Genomic DNA, 26472 nt, shown 5'->3' on the forward strand with positions numbered 1-26472 from the left:
CACTCACCCTCCCTGCCCCTTCCCCTCAGCTGCCCCCTCCCTGCCCGTGGGCCATGGGGACATCTGGGCTTCACGACCTCTCCTTGGCCTGGCTCCATTCTGATTATTCCACCCCCTTTATGCTCCAGCACACAAGCAGCCGTTCTGTTTTTTCGATTCACTCCTGTCACTCCTGATTGCTTTAAGAAAAATGCCTACACCCTCACCTTTTTATGTGAATACAGAAGAACTTGGCCTTCTGTCCTCAGTATTGCCCTCTGTGGCCTTATGAAGGAACCCTGAATTGGAGGTCAGCAGAGTTGGGTTGTAGGCGTGGTTCTTTGGTAAATAACTGTTTGACCTTGAGCAGGTCATTTCTCTTTTTGACTCGTGATTCCCCCGTCTAACCAGGGGGGTGACAGTAAGACGCTCCTGAAACAAAGCCTGTATGCGAGAGTGCTTTATGAACCGAAACGTACTTTGTAGGTGTTAGTCTTTATCTGGGTCTCCGGTCACCCCCCAAGACAACCTTCCTTGTATTGTTCTAGTGCTCAAGCCTGGCCTCACATTAGAATCACCTAGAGAGCTTTTCTTTTTTTTTTTTTTTTTTTTTTTTTTTTTTTTTTTTTAATTGTTTTTAATGTTTATTTTTGAGACAGAGACAGAGCGTGAACGGGGGAGGGTCAGAGAGAGGGAGACACAGAATCCGAAATAGGCTTCAGGCTCTGAGCTGTCAGCACAGAGCCCGACGCGGGGCTCGAACTCACGGACCGTGAGATCATGACCTGAGCCGAAGTCGGCCGCTTAACCGACTGAGCCACCCAGGCGCCCCCTAGAGAGCTTTTCAAAACTGCCCGTGTCCACCCTGAGACAGTCTGATTTCCTTGGTCCTGGGGTGACGCCTGGGGACGAGCGGTATTCGAAACTCCCTGGGTGACTTTACTGGGCAGGCAGCACTGAGAAGCCCTGATCTGTCGGAACGAGGAGGAATGTGGAATAGATTGAGGAAGGCTTAGAGGCGTCCCTCCTCTCCTTCTTTTTCAGGATTTGGGCTTTCTCTCTTTTTGTGGAGCTCCGGGCGCACTTCACCCATCCCCCACTCACGGTGGCAGGGAGCCCTGGGGCACCTGCTGATGAACCTGACCCCTCTAAGTCTCTGGCCAAACCTTCAGCTGGGGCATGGGCTTCCTGTTTGCTAGCACAGCAGGCCTCTCTTGAATAGCTTGACTGGGAAACCCAGCCAACAGTATTTTTACAGATGTTTCATTATTTTTAATGAAAACCAGTTCCTTCTCCACCTTGGGACCCAAAGCCTGCTGGACGCCTCCCATCGAAGGGCTGGCAGAACATCCTAGTGCGACACGTGTCCAAACACCACCTTGTCTACCCCCCACCCCCCACCCCATGCGTATCTGCTCCTCCTGACTTCCCACCTCAGCCAGTATGTCTGGCTTTCGCGTCCCCCAGACGGGAAGAGACCGCGTGGCCTCTGTGAAGGGGGCAGGTTCTGGAGTCCAACGGCCTGGGTTCAAATCCTAGTGAACGTTGACCAATGACTTAGCCTCTCTGAGTGTCAGTTTCTTCTCCTGTAAAAGGTGGAGTATCATCATTCCTATCTCATACGGTTTGTCAAAATTAAATGAGTTTAGACCCGTAAAATGCTGAGCAACTTGCACACGGTAAACGCTCAGGGAACGTGAGGATGTCCTATGTATACCTTCTCCTTCTCCCACGTTCAATCAACAACTCCGAGCTGTGAGTTCCAGCCCTGAATTGTTTCTTATTTGTTCCCTCTGTCCCCAAGCACTTACTTCCGTTCATCCGTTCTCTCAAGCTCTCCCTGGCTGTAATCCTCTCTTTAACCTATCCCGTAATGCCACCAAAGCCATCTTACTTATGTAGAATTCTGTTTGCATCACTTCCTCACTTAAAAGAAAAAAAAAAATTGCTGGCTGCCTTTCACTTAAGCGCAGAGTGAGGGCCTAACTGCCTCGCATCCCCTGCTGTGCTGTGTATCTTGGGGGTAAGGTTCTCGGAACCTTAGCTCAGTCGATCTACAACCCGTGGGACTGTGGGGTCACCTCCTGAGCTGACAGGCCAGCTTCATATCCAGAAATGGGTTCCTGCCTGTTCTCGTTCACTATTGCGTCACCCCAGGGTGTGGCTGGGTTGAAAATGGCTCTGTTTGGTTTCGGCCACATGGGACTGAAACATATGAAAAACTACTCTTTGAAGACACATTGGTCATTGATTATTTTTAAAGACTTCCCTTAAAATGTGAGCTAGCTTTCTCCAGTCGTCCTCAGCCACATATCCTATTCGTTGTGAGCTGTAAACAGGACGGAAACGTGCCCGAGAAACTAACGACAAAGCTCTAAGGAGGAACGGATTGAAACAGGGAATGTCAATTTCTTATTCCCCGACACTGGCTTCCATCCTGGTGAGAGCACGTTCCCTTAATGGAAAGGTACCCCTGGAGGCTACAGCCGGAGTACTTTGTCTTCACGAAGCATCCCTCAGGATGACCGTCATGTTGACGGATCAGTCCTTTGGCAGGCTGCCCATGGAGCAGTGGCCACACCAGCCACACAGTGTTCCGGGTGTTGGAACAAATGGGGTGGTGGGGCACGTGGCCAGCCCAACGGGTGAACGGAGCCGCTTTCACTTGGAGCAGTTTCTCGTTGAGCAGCTGTTTGCACAACACCCCTGATTTGGAATCAGCTATGGGAGGAGCAGAAGCAAGCAAGACATGTGTCTTGTGACTGTACAAAACATCCAATTGAATTCCACAAACGTTCCATACTATGAGTAGAAGAAGCAGCGAGCTGGCGTGCTTTACACAAAAGATGAATCCCAAGTGATCCTTGCCCTTATCCGTGACCGGAATGTGCAGTAGGTTCAGATCTGCCCTCTCAGCACTGCGCATCTTCAAAGACGAGTTTGAGAAGGTCAATTTGCTGTGACTTCAGAGAGGTGGCCCCAGAGGCAAATTCCTTCCGTTGCTTTGCTCTCTCTCTCATCGCCCTCTGGTGTCCACACAGAGACATGGCCTTCATAACCAGGCACGGGCATAGAGTCCAGCTTATACTCCCACAGTTGGGGGAAAAAAGAGACCCTAGCTTTTAAGGCGACTTGCCAGGGGCGCCTGGGTGGCGCAGTCGGTTAAGCGTCCGACTTCAGCCAGGTCACGATCTCGCGGTCCGTGAGTTCGAGCCCCGCGTCGGGCTCTGGGCTGACGGCTCAGAGCCTGGAGCCTGTTTCCGATTCTGTGTCTCCTTCTCTCTCTGACCCTCCCCTGTTCATGCTCTGTCTCTCTCTGTCCCAAAAATAAATAAAAAACGTTGAAAAAAAAAATTAAAAAAAAAAAAAAAAAGTCGACTTGCCAAACCGTGAGGACTATCCCATCTCTGTAAGCTTCGGTTTCCTCGCCTGTAAAGTGAGGATAATACCCTACATCAGTGCTCTTGTAAGGATTAGAGGGGGTAATATAGGAAAGCACTTCATACCATCCTGGAATATAGACACTGCTCCAAAAAACACATCCACTAAAACTCTCGGCAATGAATTCATCCTAACTTAAGAAGAAGGGGCAAGACTTCTCAAGGGCATTAGTGTTTTCACCTTATAGTCAATTGTTTATCTACCATTTCCTTGCTGGATCATGAACCATGAAGTAGGAACCATATATCTCAAATCACCTTAATACTGCCTGGCCCATGGCTGGAGCTCAGGAAATATTTGTTGAATGGGAAATGAGTAAAAACTGATTTCCCCCAGTTTAAAAAATCTACAGTGCGATGTGATATAAATTCAGTGTTTCCAAACATCCAAGCAAATCCTCTCACAGGCCATAAAGATCCCAAGAGCTCTGTGATTCAGCACTGTTTGAGAACTCCACCTGTCCTGAAATACTCTGGCCCTGGAATATATCTTGGAGTATCTGTAGGTTCCAACAGAAGGTATGGAAAAGCGCGTTCTGTATGATTAAGTCAGGGGTGGGGACTCTTGAGCTCTAAACTCTGAGGAATCTGAAAAGGAGAGTGAGTACCTAAGAAAAATGGAGAGGAGCTTAGGGATGGAGGCCAAGGGCCAGTAGGGATCTTCAGAAGTCAGGACCAAGGGATCACCAAAGCTGCCTACTTTGTATGCAAAATGAAGGTGATGGCCCCATCCCGAAACACCCGGAATACACTCTGAAGGGCCAACCTAGTCAACAAACGCCCAGGTGAATTCAGTAATACAAATGTACTTGAGTCTCTCATATCTCATCACATGTGGCCACGGCGCAGACTTGAGAGAAGAAGCAGATACAAAGCTTTATGAACATGAATAAATATTTTCTTGATCCCAAAATGATTCTCCTAATACCACACGTCCACAAACCGACAACCACAAAATAAAATAAATGAGACACACAAGCAGATTTGTTCAGTCTTTAAACGCAAGAACTATAAGAAAATTCCACTGTGCTTTTACTTTAAACGAGCTCCGTTTGGGAAGAGAAACTTGCTTGTTCTGGCTTGAGCAGCCTCTTCACAAGATGGAGAAGCTGACCGACCTTGAGAACTGATCAGAGGCTGGTAACTGCAGGTTTGTAGAGTGCAACATCTGTTCTTTGTCTCGTAGAGCCCTAAAACACTTTAAGGAATACGGAGTCTATCAAACCAAAGTTCTTTGAAACTAACAACTTCACAGGGGAACTCAACAGTAGGTCAAATAAAGTGCTGGGTTTTGTTGCCATTACAGTTTGGAAATAAACAGATTTGGGGGCCATGAAACGATTGCGGAGAACTCCCGAGGGGGGTTTCAGTTCTGCATCCATCAAAATCTGGCCGACCCTCCAAAGAGAAATGAGCTGGGACCCCTGTGTGAAGAGCTGGGATCCCTTTGACAGAAAAAGCGAGACTGTATTGAGATCGTTCTTAAAATAATATGGAACCTAAAATACCCTCAACTACAACACTTCACCAGTTCGAGAAATCGTATTAGATGCGGGATGCTGATAAAGTTCATTGTTTTAAACTGTTTTAGCTGCTGAGAATAAAGGAGGGAATAAGACTCATATGTACTCTGCTTTCGTGGTGTTTACATTCTTCTGGAAGGGGGCAGGCAATACACCAATGAACAAGATAATTTCAGGTAATAGTTTAGGAAACATAAAACGAGATAATGGGGTATAAAATGACAGCAGGTGGGGTGAAAGGCTATCTTATTTATTTTTAATTTTATGAGGAAAAACTTTCAAGCAAATGTAAAAGTAGAGGGTATGAGAAACTCTTATTAATATGTTCCTCAGCTCCAAAAATTACTAATTTTTCTTCATTTGCTTCATTTGGCCCTTTTATTCCTTCCTTTCTTCTTCTTCTTCTTCTCCTCCCCCCACCTCCTTCTTCTTTTAGTAAAATATTTTTTAAATGTTTATTCATTTTTGAGAGAGAGAGAGAGAGAGAGAGTCTGAGCAGGGGAGGGGCAGAGAGAGAGGAAGACACAGAACTCAAAGCAGGCTTCGAGCCATCAGCATAGAGCCCCACGTGAGGCTCGAACTCACAAACCATGAGATCATGACCGACTGAGCCACCCAGACACCCCTGCTAAAATATTTTTTACCTTTTTCTGTTTTTCAAGGCAACGTTTCTGGATTTAATTGCTAAAATATTTAAAAATAAAATAAAACAAAATAAATAAACGTATTATAAAAAATATAAAAACAAACAGCCACCCCTGCATACTACAGTATACATCTCTAACGATTAAGGGCCAGATAAGATTTTCTAAAACTTTTGCTTAAATAAATTTACAATTCATAAAATTATATTGTATAGATTATAAAATTATATAACAATATGACATAGATGCTTTAAAGTAATTGCAGTTATATAAGTTATATAGCATACAATTATAAAATTATATATTATAAATAAGGGTTTTTTTTAATCTTTACTCATTTTTGAGAGAGAGAGACAGAGCGTGAGTGGAGGAGGGTCAGAGAGAGAGGGATACACAGAATTTGAAACAGGCTCCAGGCTCCAAGCTCTCAGCACAGAGCCAGACGCAGGGCTCGAATTCGTGAACCGTGAGATCATGACCTGAGTCAGTCAGACGCTTAACCAACTGAGCCACCCAGGGGCCCCATAAAATTATATATTATAAAATAATTGCTAAACATTCTAAAATAATTACATTGTATTAAACAATAAATTAAAAAAACAATTTATTTTATTGAAAATAAAAGTATACCAATATCTATAATCTAATCACCTGAACTAAGTAACTGTTTGAATTTAAGTGCTTTTTTCCCCATCTTCCAAACATTTTTATCACTGTATAACATACTGTTGAAAAGTACACATATCATAAGGATGTAACTTGCTGAAGTACCTACCATAAAGTGAACGTGTCTGTGTAACTACCACTCTGGGACCCCAACTTTGTTTTTTTCCCTGCAATTTATTTATTGAAGAAACCGGTCATCACTCAACATTTCTTCTCTCGCTACATTTTCTGTAAAATGGTCATTAGATCTTGACTCTAGACCAAGACAAGATCAGCAGCAGAACTGAGCCATAATGGAAACTGAGGCAAAGGAAAACCCAGTAAACACTGATTCCGTCTTTATTTGAAATTCTGATGTTTTGTTCATGGTGAATTTGGTTTTTAACCTTAATTTTGATTTTTGAAAATACTGCATGAAAATGTTGTTTGTCTTGATCACTGAGTTGTTTGGCATTCCCTAGTCTCGGCTCGAGTTTTTGTCAAGAATACCTCATAACTGGGGGCACCTGAGTGGCTCAGTCAGTGGACTGTCCGACTTCGGCTCAGGTCCTGATCTCACAGATCGTGGGTTCGAGCCCCGCGTCGGGCTCCGTGCTGACAGCTCGGAGCCTGGAGTCTGCTTCGGTCTCTGTGTGTGTGTCTCTCTCTCTGCCTCTCCCTGCTTATGCTCTCTCTCTCTCAAAAAGAAATAAACATTATAAAAATGTTTTTTAAAAAAGAATACTTCATAGCTGACTGTGTATCCCTCTTGCATCACATTAAGACGAACTTGCTGTCTGGGTGTCTTTCTTACGTGAAGGGTGAAGGATGTCAGCTCTGACCACAACTGTTCCATATTGTCTTGGAAATCCCATCAAGCATAAGAAGACAAGACATGAAGGCATTCAGATGAAACGGAAGAAATAAAACTGTCCCCCATCACAGATATTATTGTATAAACAAAAAGGAGGAATCGAGTTCTAGAACAATCAAGTGTATTTAGTGAGGTCATGGAGTAGGTCAACATATAAAAATCCATCATTTTTCTAATACAGAAAATAATTTTGAAAATAAAAGAACAAGTTGCAAGACTCACACTATCTGATTTTAATATATATTGTTAAAAAACGACAGGGATCAAAACAGTATGGTATGGACTAAAAAATAGACATAAGTGAATGGAACAGAATGGAGACTCATAAAAATGGTTTTAAAGAGTTCCATTGAGGTATAATTGATTTATTTAAAAAAAAATTTTTTTTTACGTTTATTTATTTTTGAGACAGAGAGAGACAGAGCATGAACGGGGGAGGGTCAGAGAGAGAGGGAGACACAGAATCCGAAACAGGCCCTAGGCTCCAAGCTGTCAGCACAGAGCCCGACGCGGGGCTCGAACTCACGGACCACGAGATCATGACCTGAGCCGGAGTCAGCCGCCCAACCGACTGAGCCACCCAGGCGCCCCGAGGTATAATTGATTTAAAACAAACTACAAATAGTTTAGTTTAAAGTGTGCAATTGGAGGGGCACCTGGATGGCTCAGTGGGTTAAGCGTCCGACTTCGGCTCAGGTCACGATCTCACTCGAGTTCAAGCCCTGCGTCTGGGCTGAGCTATCAGCACAGAGCCTGGAGCCTGTTTCTGATTCTGTGTCTCCCTTCCTGTCTCTGCCCCTCCCCTGCTCGTGCTCTTTCTCTCTCTCAAAAATAAATAAACTTAAACATTTTTTTTTTTTTAAAGTAACGTGCAATTGGAGAGGGGCACCTGGGTGGCTCAGTTGGATAGGCATTCGACTTTGGCTCAGGTTATGATCTCACAGTCTGTGAGTTTGAGTCCCTTGTCAGGCTCCGTGCTGACAGCTCGGAGCCTCAGATTCTGTGTCTCCCCTTTTCTCTGTTCCTCCCCCACTCGCATTCTGTCTCTCTCTCTCTCTCTCTCTCTCAAAGGTAAATAGACATCAAAAAAAACCTTTTTAAAGTGTGCAATTGGATAAATTTTGACATATGGGTGTATCTATGAAAACATTACCTCAATCAAGTTAATGAACAAATCCATTGTCCCCAAAAGTTTTCGTGTGTTTTTTAGTAAACCTTCCTTTCTGCTTCTCTCCACCTTATCTCCTGGTCGTCACCGATCTGCTCTCTCCCATTTGTGTTACTTTACATTTCCTGACACTTTCTATTGATGGAATCATGCAGAATATACTTTTTCGTCTTGCCTCTTGAACCCTACAAAACTATTTTGAGAATCACGCATGTCATAGGATATTATCAAGAATTCATTCTTTTTTATTCCTATGCATTGTTTTATTGTATTCATGTATCGCACTTGGCTTACTCACTCACTTGGTGACGGACATTTGGGTTGTATTTTGTTTTGACTATTACACACGAAACTGTTAGAAATGCTTGCAAACCAGTCTTTGTATGGACGTATGCTTTCATTTCTCCTGGGTAAATACCTAGGAGTAGAATGGTTCTATTATAACGGTAACTATGAGTTTAACTTTTAAAGAAACTGGTCAACTGTTTTCCAAAGTGGCTGTACCCTTTTACTTTCCCACCAGCAGTGTAGGAGAGTTCCAGCTCCGTCACATTCTTGCCAAAACTTCATTTTTGCCAGTCTGAAAGATGCGTGGCAATAACTCAGTGTGGGTTTTTTTGTCTTGTTTTTAACGTTTATTTACTTTTGAGAGAAAGAGACAGAGCAGGAGCAGGAGAGGGGCAGAGAGAGGGGGAGACACAGAATCCGAAGCAGGCTCCAGGCTCCGAGCTGTCGGCACAGAGCCCGACGCGGGGCTCGAACTCACAAGCCATGAGATCACGACCTGAGCTGAAGTCAGATGCTTAACCGACTGAGCCACCCAGGCGTCCCCTCATTGTGGTTTTCATTTGCATTTTTCTAACACTGAAGATCTTTTCCTAATGTGGAAGATCTTCTCACATGCTTGTCATCCATATATTTTCTTTTGTGAGGTGTCTGTTCAACGTTTGGACAAACGTGTGAAAGCAACTCAATTGTCTTTTCAGCCGATGGTACTGGGACTACTGGATCTTCACGTGGAAGGTTTGAACCTCAACTTACGCCTCCCACCGTATACAGAAAATAGCTGAAAATGAATTATAGAACTAAATGTCTGACTCTGGATCTCAGCTCAGGGTCATGAGTTCCAGCCCTGCATCGGGCTCTGTGCTGCGTGAGGAGCCTACTTAAAAACAAACCCCCCCCCCAAAAAAAAAAAACAAAAGCAAAAAGAAACTCTTTGTGCTCTTGGATAACAAAACAAGATTCTTTAAAAAAAAAAAGTTATAAATTGGAATTCCTTGAATGAAGAACTTTTGCTCTGTCGAAGACACTGTGAAGAGAATGAAAAGATAAGCAACAGACTGGGAGAAAATACCTGCCAATCACGTATCCAACAGAGGACTTGTACCCAGAATATATAAAGAGCTCTCAAAACTCAACAATAAGAAAGAAAAACAACCCAAATTGTTTAAGTGGCCAGAAGGTTTGAACAGGCACCTCATGGAAGAAAATGTATAGATGGCAAATGAGCATATAGACAGCCTTCACATCACTAGCTCTTAGGGAAGCACAAATTACAAATCACAGTTAGATACCATTACATATACACTAGGAAGGCTAATCCAGAAACTCTGATAATACGAAGCATTGGCAAGGATGTAGAGTAAGTGGGCTCTCACGTGTGGCTGGTGACATGCTGTACGGCACAGGACAGGGGCTCAGAAGAACAGTTTGACATTTCCTTACAAAGTTAAACAGATACTTCCGGGAATCTCATCTGTAGGTATTTACTATAGACGTGAAAACACGCTCACACAAAAACCTGTACACTCGTGTTTAATAGCAGCGTTCTCCATAACTGCTCCAAATTGGAAACTACTCCAATCTTCTTTTGTGGGTCACTGGAGAGAACAAACAAGCCTGGGATTCAGCCATACAACGGAACACCACTCGGCAAAGATTAGGACCACGCAACGTGCAGCCTTGCGACACGCGACGATGTGGGAGAATCCCAAATGCGTTAGGCTAGGTGAAAGGAGCCAGTCTCAAAAGATTCTCTGTTGGACGGCTGCCTTCGTATGACAGTCGGAAGAAGGCTGAGCTGTAGGACCAGATCAGCGGTTGCCGGGGGGGTGGACAGGAAGCAAGGACAAAGAAGAAGCATGAGGCAATTCTTTGCGGTGTTGGAATTCTTTCGTATCCCGTTTGCGGTAGTGATTACAAGAATCTGTACATGTGGAAAACTTCATTGAACTGTACGACATCCAAAGCAAAGTGTACTGTATGTAAAAGTTTTTAAGCAATAAAAATGACTGGTGGGTGGTTTCAGGTGTATATGCAGCTGATCCCTGCCCCACCCCCACCGCCACCCCCAATCCTGAAGTCCTTGGTGAATGAACCAAAGGCTAGTGTGGCTGGAGATTGAAAACCCAGGGGGAGTGCATAGCAAACACAGTGAGGTCAGCGAGGTCGGCAAGGTCAGACAGGTGGGCAAGACCAGCCCAGGGAGAGCCAAAGAAACACCTGGATTCAAATCTGAGCTTCTCAAAGATCGTCCTTGCTGCCATGTGGAGAATGGACGCATACTAGCAAGCTATGGAAAAGGCCTTTTTCTCCTTTCTCAAAATGATTAATTAAAAAGGAAAGTGATCAGACCTTAAGAGGAGAGAGCCAAAATAATTGGAACATTTGACTGGGACTGAGGAATGGGAAGGGGAAGAAAACAGTTTGCTATTAAAATGCCGTTCTTGTCTTGCGGTCAGACAGAATTTCCTTGTCTGGCTAACTCTGGTGATGCAGGGACACGCTTCTTCCACTGTGTTTTCTTGGCCTTCCTTTCAGAATAAACAAATGTGGTGTCTCCAGGCTTTCAGAGGGTCCCAGGTACAGGGTGACCTGATCCAGACCACAGAAGCTTTATTGCCAGCTTCCCCCAGCTCACAGCTTGGGCCCTGTTGCTATAAACACACCGGTCAGGAGGCTTACGCAAGTTTGAACACCTCCCTGCGACTGGTTTCTTTGCTATCCCGACTCCTCACGCACAAGTGAGGCTTACCCATGGAGAACAGAGCATCCTGGGAAGGGCTGGCACCTCTGACCTCAGAAAACACTGGAAAATGAGTGTAGTCAAGGCTGTTGGGAGGCCCATGAGTCACCACTTATTTAGGTGGCTTCTCATCTAATGCAGAAAAGAGGTGATTCTCGAAAACCAATCGTGGTGTCTGTTTGCTGGCCCTGTGGCTGGTGGCAGATCGCCAACCCAAACCCCCAAGTCCAGGCTGACAAAATGGCTACGGAGACGTTAATCCTGTTGGAGAGAGAGGGAAAGACAGAGAGATATAAGCCGGAGCTCTAAGAATCCTTGACTCCTTCCTTTCTGCTCTCCCGTGGTAGCCAGTTCCCATTCAAAGGGGGCATTTCATATGGTACCTGAACATTTCTGCACCTTTTTCCTGCTTTTTTCTCCCCCTCTAAACCCTGGTCACCTTGGTCATGGGCAAACGTCTCCTTGATGAAAGGGTTAGGCCTGCCTCCATTGGGATCACTTAGCATGAGGACCGCAGCCAAGCTCCATGGCTCAATTTCAAGTTCCCTTTTAAATGGAAACCATTTGATACACTTTGCCCGTGCTGTCCTAAAGTCTTTGAGTACATTGAAATCAAAGGGAGAGTCCTGACTCAGATTTAACTCTGCCTGCACAAACATTGGTCATCAGTCTACTTAAAAACAAACAAACAAACAAACAAAAACAAAAATAGATTTTTGAAAGACGGAAAATAAAACTTACCTTTAATCAGTACCAGAAAACCCAGTGAAAGAGTATGGGTCAGTGAGTGCCCCAGAACATTCCACACACGGTCTTTCACGTATTCACCGTGGTCAATGCTCAAATTACCAGGATTAAGATGACCCCTGGGAAAAAGGACAACACATACAAGACCCGAATTGGGAGTCAGGAGAGGTGGGCTCAAGTCACAGACCTCAGGTCAAGTAGTGCTGTAGCCTTGGGGACATCAGTGACCCTTGCCCCTCTAGAGTCTCGGTTTTGGAAGTGTTTCATATTGCTTAGATTCTCCAATTTTTACCTCTGGTCTTACATTGTCCACGTTCTCCTTACCATTTACGTCCTCATAGCTATGGGAAGTCTCTGCTTGAGTATCCTGGCGTTACCGCAAACTAACTCAGTTACCAATCACATGTTGAGATCTGTCCTCTGAGTCAAGCTTCTCTTCCGCCTTTACCTTGACAGTGAAGGAATTTATGGTGTAGCCTAAGGAATGGCTTTCCCCTCTATCTTAAGGGTCACCTCCCTCTATATCTGGGAGAGAAATGCGGGTTGTCTCCCTTCTCCCATGTCCGACTTTCCCTGGCTTCAGCCACTCTGAGGCCTGTTTTCCTCTGGGTGCTCTGGGTTCTGTGTGGGCCCAACTCAGGTCAACCCTGGGCAGGCTGCCCCCGGCATCTTGTTACTTCCTGAATAATGACCTACGTGCCAATGAAGACAGACTAATGTGTCTTTTGCTGTCTTCACAACATCACACAAACATGAATAAATATATCAGACTTTCAGGGACGCCTGGGTGGCTCAGTCGCTTAAGAATCCAACTTGGGCTCAGGCCATGAACTCATGGCTCGTAAGTTTGAGCCCCGACTTGGGCTCTGTGCTGACAGCTTGGAGCCCGGAGCCTGCTTCGTATTCTGTGTCTCCCTCTCTCTCTGACCCTCCCCTGCTTGAGCTCCATCTCTCTCTCTCTCTCTCTGTCTCTCTCTCTCTCAAAAATAAATAAGCATTTAAAAAAGTTTAAATATATCGGACTTTACTAAAATTTGGAAAAATTAGTGACAACATTTAAAAAAAATCTTTTTTAATGTTTATATTTATTCTTGAGAGAGAGAGCGATACAGAGCACAAGCAGGAGAGGGACAGAGAGAGGGGGAGACAGAATCTGAAGCAGGCTCCAGGCTCTGAGCTGTCAGCACAGAGCAGGATGCGGAGCTCCAACCCATGAACCGGGAGATCATGACCTGAGCCAAAGTCGGACGCTCAACCAACTGAGCCACCCAGGTGCCCCTAAAGTGACAACATTTAAGAGGGAGAATTTTAAATGGCCACCAATACCATTTTTCCTGGAAAAACACCCAAGAAATGAAACATTTCATAGGAGGAAACTTTTTAGGTCAGTGCTCTCCAGAACTTAATCTTGTTGCCATGACCTTATATGTGTCTCCCTTTTGTAGAGACAGCCTTCCTCCTCACCTACTTGCTCTGGGGTGTGAAGCCCCTCCCGTGCTTAGGAAACCCCACCTCCCACCTTTAGACACTGACCTGTCGCACAAGGGTCTCCCACCCCCACCCAACTCCCCAGAAGTTCATTTAATCGAGTTTTAGTTACACCGCCCCGAAGGGCTCAGCAAAATAGTCCAAGAGGACCTTGGGCTCTCCAAGTCCTCTTGGAGCCACCCAGGCGCCCTGCACCTTTGGATAGTAGCTGTGGAGCCTCTCAAAGGTTCCCCCGGAAATCTGGAAGATGTTCCTTGTGACGCGAGAGACAGATGAACTTCTTAGATGATGGGGCCCGTCTGCTCCCAATGGCTGAGTGTGGGGAGCGGGGAGGGCTATGTGTATGTGAGGGAGTAATTCTCTCAAATACAATAGCAGTAAGAAGGGTGACGGCCTGACCCGCGCTTACCGATTTTACAGCGTTTCTCAATCCTGGCTGCCCCTTACCATCACCTGGAGAGCTTTAAAAATACCCAATACCTCACTTGAACTGTTCAATCAGAGTCTCTGGGGGTAAGGCCCGCGCAGCGCTGTTTTTAAAAGCCTGTGGGTGGGGCGCCTGGGTGGCTCAGTCGGTTAAGCGTCCCACTTCAGCTCAGGTCACGATCTCACGGTCCGTGAGTTTGAGCCCCGCGTCGGGCTCTGGGCTGATGGCTCAGAGCCTGGAGCCTGCTTCCGGTTCTGTGTTTCCCTCTCTCTCTGCCCCTCCCCCGTTCATGCTCTGTCTCCCTCTGTCTCAAAAATAAATAAACGTTAAAAAAATAATAATAATGTAAAAGCCTGTCGGTGGTTCTAATGGGCAGCCAGGGCGAGAACCACTGGCGTGTAGGGATGAGAGATTACCACAGCGGGAAGAGGTCACGTTTTGTGGCCCCTGCAATGGATTCTGCAGCCTCAGGCAGCCTTGTTCCATCAGGCTCCTTCCAGCCTCCAAGATTCTGGGTAAAATCTCAAACAGTGGGGAGGGAGGGGGTTGGAGTCCTTTGACGCAGCTGCTATGGAAGGTGTGGAAGGGCAGTAAGCACCAATCCCGGGGGCAGGTTCCTACCGCTTAGTTTTAATGTCAAGGGATGACCGCAGGTACCACCCAGTGCCTGATACAGAGTGGACGCTCAACAGATAGGGCACTTGTGGAAACGAGGACCATGACCCCAGTGCGCAGATAGGCCGTTACCCTCTGCCGCCACCAGATGGCGACATCACAAACATCACCGTAGAACAGAGTCTGTGGGGCGCCAAAGCGAGAGGGAGGTATCCCTGAACTTGGAGATAAAGACGTAGCACAGGAGGGGTTTTTGTTTCTTTGGTTTTGGACCTTTATCCTTTTATATAAGCAAACTGGCAAAATTTGAAGTGGTGTTAAAAAAAAAAAAAGTGAGGGGTGCCTGGGTGCCTCCGTCAGTTAAGCATCGGACTCTTGGTTTCCGCTCGGGTCATGATCCCAGGGTTTGTGAGTTTGAGCCCCGCACCGGGCTCTGCGCTGACCGTGCAAAGCGTGCTTGGGATTCTCTCTCCCTCTCTCTCTGCCTCTCCCCTGCTCGTACGTGCGCATGCACTCTCTCTCTCAAAATAAATTAATTAATTTAAAAAGAGAGAGAGAGAGAGAGATACATGGCTAATCTCTCTCCTAAAAGGCCAGGCCGCTTGGTTGACATCTGTGTGCTTGGGGCATCTAGGAAAGAGAGGCCAGGGCTGAGCACTCCACTAACTTTCATTGCTCTTTCTAGCTTTTTCCACGTGCAGGCTCCCTCATCATCGACAAGTGTAACAGGACAAAACAAAACCCTCCTGTAAGACTGTGGGCACATCCTCAAGCCTGCCTCAGTTCCCTCGAACCTAAGGTGCTCAGCTTCAGATGTGGGTCAGGTGTAGAGACACAGGGGGATGAGGAGGGGGTCGAAGCCCCCTCTCTTCTCCCCACCCTGCCCCACCTGCAGTCTGTTACCACTCAGAAGCGGGACGGGAATTGTGAACACAGGGCCCCGGGCAATAGCGCTGCTGTGTGAATGTGGCAATGTCCCTGAGGTCTAGCGACTGACATTGGAGCTGGCATCAGAGGCTTCCGCAGACTGCTGAGGCCGTGGGCAGTGAGAGCCTCTGTCCTAGGTTGCCCCGGACCTCACCTCCCGCCAAATCACGCCTCTGGTCTCCAAGACCAAGGCCAGAGTGGAAATGTGCCCGGCAAGAAGCCTGTCCTTTCTGAGGGTCAGATGGGGGCAGGAACAGCAGCGGATAAGGCGCTCAGGGGTGAGAGGTAGACACGCTCCGGGCCAAGGTCAGAGTAGGCGGCTGATGGGCATGTGCAGCCTGTAGATGAAATGGGTGACCAGGAGGAACATTAGGGGTCAAACAACAGAGAGTCCCCATGCTCAGAATCTAGTCTGGAAAATCTTCCAGGCTGGCCTCGGCCACCAAGGCCACACCCCTCCTGCAGGCCGCGTCTGTCCCTGTCTGAGTTGCTGTGGCAGGGCGCTGACTCAAAGGCCTCCTGGATGCCTACTCTTCAATTTTCCTAATCGTTACAACAGAAACAGCATTGTCTGCGCTCATCCCATGCGTCCAGCAGTCGGCTGACTATTCAACAAAGATCATGTCACCATTGAATCATCACCAAGGCCGTGAAGTAAGTTTTGTTGTCTCCCATCTTCCTCGCAGAAGAGGAAACCAAGACTAGGCAAGGTGAGGTCTTCGGTCGTCCAAGTTCATGCATGTAAACTAGCATGGGAGACAGAGCCAGGACTCGAGCCCCGGGCCTGACTGACCCCATGCCCTCTGGACTCTGTGGCCCAAACGTGTGTGACAAGTAAAACTTCGTTCCAACGCACCCAAGTGAGAAAAGTCACGTGGCTAACGTGGCAAGCCCTCACTTGCCACGGTCAGCAAGATGGCCAGCACAAGCCATCGAGCCCTCTGCCTTCGCCCATTTTCCCTAAAAAGCAAGAGGCAAAGCTTATGTGCCAAGGCTCTACGGGGAGGGGAGGGTAATCCCAGGGCAGAGACACTGAAAGAAAGGGGACATGAGGCGGAGAGAAAGCAAAAGCGAACACAAAATGGTCTCTTCTGTGGGGTTGCGGCCCCACGAGTAAGGAAGGATCGTGTGGCCATGCTGGATGTTTCTGGGAACACCACATAAACGCCCCGCGCCTGGGAACCATCTTGGGGAGGAGACTCAGGGGTCTCTCTGTTGCTTCCTCTCTGTCTCAGGTCTCTCACTGGTCAAAACCCACCCTGTGGGCACTAACTCGTTACTTCACACGTCTGGGCTGTGAACCCGGGCCCTCTGGGCAGCTCTGGGGCCAGCCTCGGTGCGTCCAGGTCAGGTTGGACGTGGGTGCTGGGGCTGTTTTAGCTCCTCCCATCAGAGTGGGGCACAGTAATGGTCACGCCCAAACTCGGTGCTCACCCCCGCTGTGGCCGAGGCAGCCTGCTGTGTTGGGAGATAGGTGACACTGAGCAGGGCCAGGAGAAGTACGAGGGGGAGGCGGGTGGCCTCCAGCAAATCTGGCTTTCCGTTTCTTTCACACTGAAGTCCAAGTTCCTAAGCACGGCATGGGACACCCTCCCCAGCGAGCAGGGGGAGTCGGGGCTCAGCAGATTTTCCCAGCCTAGCGCACTGCACCCAGGGCCCCCATTGGGTCCTGAAGCCCCTGGAGAAGAGAAAAAAGGTGACCTAAGCGGTTCCAGTCCTGTGGCCTCTGGTTTGGCCGGCGGAACAATCCTTTGGCGTAAATTAGAGAAATAAAACGCTCTGTCTTCGCGGTCACCGCTCACGCCAGAGTGCACAGCTGGATTTCAACGTGTCCCTTGGCCACCCATGCACAGAGGCCTGGCCAACCACGCGAGATCCCGGATGTGGAAACAGGCCCAGGAAGGTAGAGGCCCTTTGCCCAAAGTCACATAGGCCCGCACCCAGGACTCGGTTTTTGACTTGAATTTAGCGGCTGCCTCCTACTTCACCCCCGGGGCCCCCTTGGGCAGCCTGGAAGCTACCCCTCCCCCATCCCATCCAGAAACGGTTTTTGAACTTTTCCAGGTGTGTCTGGCATTGACCCCATGCACGTCCTGGACGGTTCTAGTGCCCAAGGCTACGGGGAAAGGCCTGCACGCCAGGCCAGCGTTCCCTTCCCCAGCCCCACGCCCTGCAGAGAATCTGCCCCTGGGGCCTTCCTGTTTTTATACTCCTTCCTCCCCTGCTTGTTTTTTCTGCTTTGTTGTTCTTCGGTCATTTTTGGTTCTCCTCCCCTAGCCCACCCTGCAAAACCAAACTTCATTTTTGGTGATTATTTTCCATCCATGTTTAGACAGGAAGGGCGCCACCCTTCCTTTTTTCCACTTGAGGAATTGGAGTTGAGTGTTATTTCTCCCCCCTCTTTCTCTCCCTCCGCGTTCCCTGCGGTTTGTTTCCTAAATGAGAGGCTTCGGGGAGAAGAAACTGACTCAAAAGCTGTGCCTGCAAGTACCCTGTGGATTCACAAGCCTGGCTGTGCTGGAGATTTCTCTTCCACTGGATGCCCGTGGCGGGTGGAAGGGAAGGAGTCGGCCCGCTTCCCGGCGTGGGATCCCCAGCTCCCTAAAGCAAAAGATGCGGCTCCCACTTATAAACCGCAGGGACTCTCCGTTTCCGCTGAGATCGGCTCTAAAATCCTTAGCATGCGAGGAAGAACCTCCAAGACCCTAGCTTTTCGAGCTAGTTCACTCTTACTCTATCTGCCTCTCCCTCCCTCCAGCCCTACTTCCTCTCTTCCAGCCAAGCTTCCTAGGTTTCCTGGAAACACCCTGCTCCTTTGTGCCTCCCCCCACCCACCCCCTGCTCTTATACTCGCTTTTCCTCTGCCTTCAGATCCCTTTCCCTTTCTCTGCCTTGGGAGCTCTTACTGGAGAAGGAAGGACTCCGTGCTACCTCCTTGGGGATGCCTTCGCCAGCTTCTCTGAGTAGAATTTGTTAGTCCTTCGTCTGTGTTCCTTTTGCACTTGGGGGCATTTGAAGGAAAAGGAGCAGGGTAGGGAGTATGGAAATGAAGGATTAAAAAGTTAGGGTGTACTCCCTTAGAGTAAATATCATGCACTTGACCGTTAAGAACCTCTTTTACAGGCTCTCTTTGGTGGTATTTGACTCACTTGAGCAAATCTGCCTCCTTTTTTTTTTTTAATATATGAAATTTATTGTCAAATTGGTTTCCATACAACACCCAGTGCTAATCTGCCTCCTTTTGCATTATTCTAGGCTCCTCCTCTGTCTCGATTGGATCAGTCACTTGTATTTATATCTATCTGCTTCTAGGTGTTCATCTCTGGGATAAATGCTTTCTCTCCTATTCTGCATATGCACAGAATGTGCACGTGTGTCTGTGGTACGTATGAACGCTTTGCTAACTGTAGTCCTGAGACGTAATCCCACCACTAGGGCCCGGGAAGCAAGGCCTCCATGGGAAGGCATGAACGAGGAAGGCTGGCCACTCACAGTGTTGATCTCCCGCAGGGAGCCTGTGGATCATTTAACAGGAAACCGGAACCTGGGGCAGGTGGGGAAAGGATGCTTATGTCTTCAGGGCAGTGCTTATCAAAGTATAGTTTTGGAAACAACCGCATCAGAAGCACCTTGCAGGGACGGGGGGTGCGGGTGGGGGGTTGATGTTTAAAAATTTAGGCTCCTGGACCCCAACCCAAGCCTTATGAATCCAAATCTCCGGAGGTAGTCCCAGGAATCTGAATTTTAATAAACTGCCAGGAAAGTCTTCTGCACCAGAATCTGAGAACCACTGATCCAGGCGTGTTGGGAGATGGTGTGTATGCCTCTAAAACTGTGCTTCTCGACGTCACTAGCTGTCAAACTGCCTGAATGTCTAATTCAGTGGCTGCTTCTCATACACGTTTGTGTGCTCTCTCTTGGGTGGGATTGAAGCCGCTGGAACATTGCCTCCTTTTTGAAACTTTTGGCTCGCCCTGCTGCTTTGACACCCCCTGTTCTGGTGTGTATCCTAACTTTTAAAAAAAAGTTTTGGGGTGTTGTGGTTTTATTAACACAAATGCAGTGGGTATATGAGCTGTCTCTCTATTCGTCTCCTTTGCTGCACAGCCTGGCATTGGGACTGGTGACTCCGGCGGCCGGCTGGGCTGCTCATGGCTCCTTGGAGGAGACATCATGAACAATCTGTGCACGGTGAGATTTGTAGCACACCTGTAGCACTTCCAGCTCCTTGACGTTGTGGACTAGAAACTTCCAGAAGCCTCCGGCCAGCCCGTGCTTGGTTTTCTTACTGCTCCTGTAACCAGTGTTGGACATCAAGATTGGGCTGGGCCCTCTGATTTGTGCCATTTGCCCCCAACTTGGACATATTGGTCTGACCGGTCCTGGGTGAGCTTCCCAGTTCTGTTTTTACTGATCTTGGGATTCACCAGAGATCTGAGGGCAGACATGATGCCCAGTAAGACATGGCTGCCACCTCCACGGGCAGCACCAAGGTAGAGAGATAGCTTAACTTTTTAATCATTCATTTCCATACTCAAGGCCCCCTAGTGAGGAGCCTTGCATCTTCTCCTGGGTCCTGACCTTGTCCCTGTCCTCAACCTGCCATACCAAACCTGTGGCGCTTACCACCACGTGTAGGCGCAGATGGTGTCTCAGTTGATGTTTCTAGCACAGATGCTCTCATTGGCCTCCCGCCATTACACTCCCTGCTGGAGCTCTCCATTGGGACGGTCCCAGGCATGCCAAATGACACATTTCTAGAACTGTTCTGTGGATCTTCCTCCTATAGTTCCTCATCTGAAATCTGGACATAATGATGGTACCCAGCTCACTTGGTTGAGGATTACATGAATTTGTGCATATAAAGGGCTCAGAATAGTCCCTGGCATGGTGAAAGTTCTCAATAAATGCCAGCTATTAATGGTCATAATGATGATACTAATGAATACTTAGTGGTTTACAACCATTTTTATTGCTCTGGTCTCTTCCTTCTTTCTCACTGCCTGCCCACTGGGCAATCACTGTTCATTTTCTCTCCGTAACACTGCCTTTCTCTGGTATCTGCCCCTTCTTCCCTATCACCGCTGCTCAGTCTTAGTTACAGTATCCTCTTGTCTTTCCTGGGCTTCTCTAGGACAAGTCTTCACCTCGACTCCCATCTCCTTTCTCACCTTTGAGGCTCCTCAAAGGCAGGGTCCATGTTTATTCCTCTTTGTGGCCCCCCAGACCAACTGAGTGCATGTGATTTATAGAATAAGTAGATGAAATGATGCATGGATGGATGGATGGGTAGATGGGACGAAATCCATGCGTTATGTAGAAATCTTGGAAGGGGAAAGATGCCTTATAAATCAAGGTGATAATGGATAGTCAGGAGCTTGGGCAGGCAAACTCTAAAGAAGGTGGGATCTTCAGATGGTGCTGCTGAACCAAAAAAATGGCAATGGCTTAATCAATTATGTTAATGTGTCCGAGGAAGCATATCTTCCAGAAGGAATGGGGTCTGCAGAGATGTCAGAAGATAAGTCAATGTCTACAACTGGTCAGTGTGCTTCCAATTATTCTCAAGGGAGAGAGACACTGGACCTGAGGTTCATGGTTTCCCACTGCTAGAGAGAGGGTACTCTCGTCAGACAGAGATATTTTATCTGTCTTTACTGACTCGTGTGAAATATTCCCTCTGAACCTTCCCACTTCCTTTCTTCTCATTCCATCTTCTTTGTGGGATGGAGCTTTTCTGATGACTAACTGAGTCTGGGGAGCCAATAAGAGTTGTTGTGTCTTTGGAAATTCCTTGCATTTTATTTTGCTGACGGAATCGCATGAAGGTGATTCTTGTAGGGCTGTTCCCAAGAGCCCAACCACCTCTGGATGCACCAAAAATATTGAGTTTCTGTACCTATGAAGCTGATGACCAGATCTGTGGGCAGAGTAAAGCCACTTTGACACTGCCCCCTAGCAAACCTGGGAAATCAACCAGAGTTCCAAATTGTGGGTTTCTGCAGTCATGGAATTGTGTTCTCCAGTGACATAAATAACATCTGCTTGAGTTCACTCAAGGAGTTCTACCTTCATAATCACTGTCCCTGCAAGCTGTGCCCTAACTCAGTGGAAAATCTCCTTACCAAATGACCCACTTAGCATTTCACTTTGATAATTCTTTCCTTGTTCGCTGGCCCCTGATTGATAAAAGGGAACAAAGATGGCAAAAATAAGGCACGCATATTGCCACTATTCCCATCCGCGTTCTTTGCACCCATTACTAATGAATCATGGCTTTCTCTTCTAGTAACTGGGACTTCAAGTTCCCCTCCACATGGCCCTCCAGGAAGACAGGACCAATCCATTAAATGTGTTAGATGAGATGTTACATATTTGTCATTTCTGGTCTAAAGGTATCTATCTATGCACTTTTTAAAAAAAGTACCGTCTCAATTGTCTTTGTATGACACGCCAACCCAAAATTCACGGGCTTAAAACTACAATATATTTTCTCATGATTTTATGGGTCAGCACTTGAACTGAGCTCAACTGGGCCGTTCTCTGATTTTGTCTGGTTGCAGTCATCTGGCAGCTTGATGGGGACCGGAGGGTCTAAAACAGCCTTACTCACATGGCTAGCAGTAGTGAAGCTGGCTGTTGACTTGGCCACGTGTCCCCTGCAGGCTGGCCCAGGCTTCTTCATAAGTGTGATGTTCCAATGTGCCGTTCACGTGCCTGTTTGTATCGCACTTACTAAAATCTCTCCAGGCAAGCAAATTAAGCCCAGAGTCAGTGTGGAGAGGGCTCCACATGGATTCAGAGACGTGTGGTTCATTGGAGGCCGTGTCGGTAAGAGTATACTCCAGATCAGGCGGTATGTCATTGATCAGAAACTTACTGAGTGCCTACTATGAGCCGGGAACTGTGCTGGGCACTGAGCATAAAATGACAAAGGATTGAGAAGAACTTTGAAGACTGGAAAGGTTCTAACCCGATTGAAAGGGGCAAGAATTAAAACCACACTCTGAATCAATGTGGGTGAAATAATCCATGTGTGTGTGTGTGTGTGTGCGTGTGTGCGTGTGCACCTGCATGCTAGAATGAAGACGGGACTGAATTATTTAGCTAATTTCTTCCATTCTCCATTTCACGTGGATTTGTTCCCGCGAAGTTGAATGAGTAACTCTACTGTTGTCCATTGCGATGGGTTCCTTAAAGCTTTTTTTCAGAGTCTGAAATACTTAAAAACAATCACATAAGTGTATTCTTCATGACCACAAAGAGCTACTTGAGATTTTTTTTCCCCTCTAGAAGCCTGGCCAACTCTGAGACTGAGGCCCATGCTGGCTAACTCTGATATTTCCTCCCTCCCTGCATTCCTGCCACCCACAGCTGCTCCAGTCTGAGCAAAGCTCAGAGGTCAAATACTTACGGCCCGAACAGCCTCTCCAGTGGCAATGGCAAAGAGACAACTCCACTTGTGAAAACAAACAGTCACCCCTTCCATTTACACAGCTCTTGAGCCTTCTTTTCAAAGCCCGTTCACATCCTTTCTCTCATCACCTCTTCCCCCAAACCCTTTGAGGTGGGCAGGGCGGGTAACGGATCAGGAAACTGAGGCCCAGAGAGGGGGAAGTGACTTTCCCCGTGAGGGACAAGGCTGGAGGCGGAGCTCCGGTTTCCCATTCCAGATCTCGGCTTGTCCAGAAGGTCACACCGTCATGAATAGAGCTGTATGCTCTCCTCAGCTCTAGGAAGCCTGTTTTAAAAACCCTTCTGGGGTTTTCCACTTGACACCTTACTTACTCATCGCCACTGTAAACTCGCTGTACTTTGCGTCCACGAAGAAAGAATGAGGGGAAAACATCAAACATGTCCTCCAGGTCCGGGCTCCTACATCTTCTGTTGCCAGGAGAAGACGGTGAATTCTCTTTGAAGTTCCAACTCCCAGCCCATAGAGAATCCAGCCAGCGTCCTCCTGCTGGAAAACAGAGGCCCAGAGCCAATTTCACTGTGACTGCCCCCCCCTCCTCAAAACAAAATGTGATTCAAGAGAAATTCAAAATGAATGTCGAAGAAGGCTTGGAGGAGGAGCCATTGGAAGCCATTGGAGGAACGGTAGAGGCAGGAGACGACGTGCTGCTAGAAGGTTCGGGATGAGACATTGCTTTGACAGCACGTGTCACCTCCTCTCCGAGCTCATCTTCCTCGAGAGAGCGGCTTTTCTTTACCACCAACCCTGGAGCACAGGAACCTTTTGGAAAGCTGGGACTGGAGAAGTATCCACATTCTCATGGTGTATGTAGGTCAGGGAGAGTGAGAAATGGTGACGTCACGGCTTGCCCCCATTCCTCTGTGTGGCAGACATGGAGGTCTTTCTGGTTGACGATGGAAGGTTAGAGTCCTGTGTAGTAAAACCCTTGAGGAAGGCACTACCGCTTGATCAGGCTGGCGTGACGGATAGACTCTACCAACTCTGGTGACCCAAAAGCTTTGTAGGAAGGAGGCAGAGAGAAAGCATTGAGGTACATGTGAGGTGGACATTCTAGCTCCCGGAGCCCTTGTGCTAGGCTTTGAATACAAAGGGTGTGGTCAATTATTAAAAAAAAGATCTTGTTGCTATGGGAAGGATACCTCCAGGGCTTTGACACTGGCGTTAGAACACCACTGGCATTAGACTTTTTTCCACGGCATCAACATAGGATCCTACACTGGTGATTATGGTCAAATACCCATAATCTCACTTACTTTAAACAACCACTGGCAAAAGCATGATAGATCATTAAAATAGCCCTCTAGGTAAAGCGCATAAATTCTTAAGGCTTTTTCTGGATACATTCCCAGAAGTCAAATTTGGATTCTATAATCTGGATAATACTTTACACTATCAGCACCATATTAGATCATTAGAAGACCCTCCTAGGTAAAAATATATATTTGTGTTATTATATATAATATAATGCAGAATAGAATATATGCTTCATATAAGATGTATAATAAATGTTATACTATGATTAATAAGTTATATGTAATATATATTTCATATACACATACGGATGTACCTTTTTAAAATAGAAATGAATTCATCCTATATAAACCATTTTTTGGTGATATTTTCCCCTTTTACCTAATATTTTCTGCTCTGTAGATATGTTTCTTAACATCATTTTAATGCCTGTGTATAATCCTACTACCTAAACTACTAACCTTGTTTAACCAGTCCCCTGCTGCTGGACACAGGTTATTCCAACTTCTTCTCTATTAATAGCAGTGCTGTAATGAACATTCATGCCGCTAAATATTTGCATTAATTCTCAATGCTTTTTTTTGGGGGGGTGGGATACATTCCCAGACATCAAATTGCTCACAGCTTCTCGATTTTCATAGGCTAGGAAAATGAAACCCAGAGATTGGCCTAAGGAACTGGGAGAATAATAAAAGGTGGTAGGACAGGGGAATGGACGGCCCACGAACCAGAGCGCAGGCCTGCTGGTTCCAGATGCAGCACATCAACATAGGATCAATGACTGGTGATTATTTGACCAGGATGGGGAGGGAGCAGAGGCCACGCCCTGGGTCCAGAGCTGGAGGGACCAGCATCTCCAAGCCACTCTGGCCTGTGTGCTCCTCGTAAATATCCTCTCCACCCAGCTCAGGCTCTGGCCTGGAGTTACTCATCCCTAGCTTTCGGCCTTGTTTTGACTCACTCTTCAGACATCATTTCAAAGGAATTTCTGTTTAACCACAGAGCGCACAGGAAGAATCCTACTAAAACTTCATTTTAACTAAGTTTCAGCAGACAGATGACTTAAATTAGCTACACTGGCCTCGCAGGAAGCCCCTTAATCCCCAATTGCCGGGGCAGTTGCTGCTGGTGGGCCTGATCTGCTGGCGGGCAAGCTCCATTTTACACACGCATGCACACACACACACACACACACGCACACACATGGGCACACACACACGGGCACGCCCGCCCCTGCATCCACAAAGCCCAGCCAGGCGTTAAGCCAACTACATGTGCCCTCCTCTGCTTGAATTCCCAGTGTGGCCCACTGTGGCCCAGTGTGGCCTGGTCACTGCAGCTGGCTCTTCATGTGGCCCGACGTCTACTTTAGTGGTTGAAAGGGAACCACTACGGTACCACAGACTGTGTGGGTTTGGGGGACATGGAGAGATTCAGTATGACTGAGAGGTCTCAATGAACGGTCCCATCCTGCAGGCCACTCAGACGTTCTTGCCACATTTGGGGGTGGCCTCTCCTCTCTCCTCCTCTCCTCTGAATGCTGCTTTTCCTTTCTGTTTATCTTTCCCCTCAGGCCCCCTCAAGGGAAGCTCTCCCACCCCACTCTACCCTTGGAGAAGTCTGCGTGGGCTTCGGCATCTCTTGGCTGGCCCCTTGGGAACGCCTTGATGTGCTGTTATTTTTCCTTTAATGGTTAAGGTCCCCTGGGGCCCCCTGCATCTTTGTGGGCGGGTTATACTTGGCTTAAGCCTCGACCCCGCAGTGTGTGACCAGAGGCAGTATCGTAGGGTAGGGGTGGTGGGAAACGGGGGTGGGGGGCTTTTCCACATTTTTACGGATAATATAATAACATCATGGTTGAGACTAAGATGGAACAATGCTAAAGGAAATCGAGATTGTGAGACCGATGGAGAAGAGCAGTTCCCACCGCCCCGCCAACCCAAACCCGCCACCGCGCATGCTCCCCGCCAGTCGAGCTCTTGACCACCCCTCTGCCCGAGCCAACAAAACTCTCCCTGCGAATTCTTGAGTCCTGGGCTTCTTCCCCAGAGATGCCCTCTGCTCCCTGCACCTAAGATCTCTCTCGCGGCATGTCTCTGTTTAATCCTATGACAGCTCCGAGGCCAACCTCAGCCCTGTCTTTGTTTACAAGCAACATCTGTGCACCGTGAGCTCCGAAACTCCCATACTGGCCTCCTGGGCAGGTGCTCCAGCCCCTCTTCCCCCCGTCGCACACACT

The 26472-nt window shown here is 47.5% G+C and overlaps 1 protein-coding gene across 1 annotated transcript in view; it reads right to left on the minus strand.

Moving 5' to 3' along the window:
* Positions 1 to 20488: 20488 nt before the first annotated feature.
* LOC102955708 overlaps positions 20489 to 26472 on the minus strand; it is a 30893-nt gene continuing 24909 nt past the window's right edge. The window contains exons 6-7 of the mRNA XM_042989210.1: positions 23294 to 23468; positions 20489 to 22727 (exon numbers count right to left, since the gene is read on the minus strand). Of these exons, the coding sequence (XP_042845144.1) occupies positions 22609 to 22727; positions 23294 to 23468 (294 nt within the window). The 3' untranslated portion in view covers positions 20489 to 22608. The remainder of the gene's footprint in view (positions 22728 to 23293; positions 23469 to 26472) is intronic.

This window comes from Panthera tigris, chromosome B3 (genome assembly GCF_018350195.1).
Source record: "Panthera tigris isolate Pti1 chromosome B3, P.tigris_Pti1_mat1.1, whole genome shotgun sequence".
Lineage (NCBI taxonomy): Eukaryota > Metazoa > Chordata > Mammalia > Carnivora > Felidae > Panthera > Panthera tigris.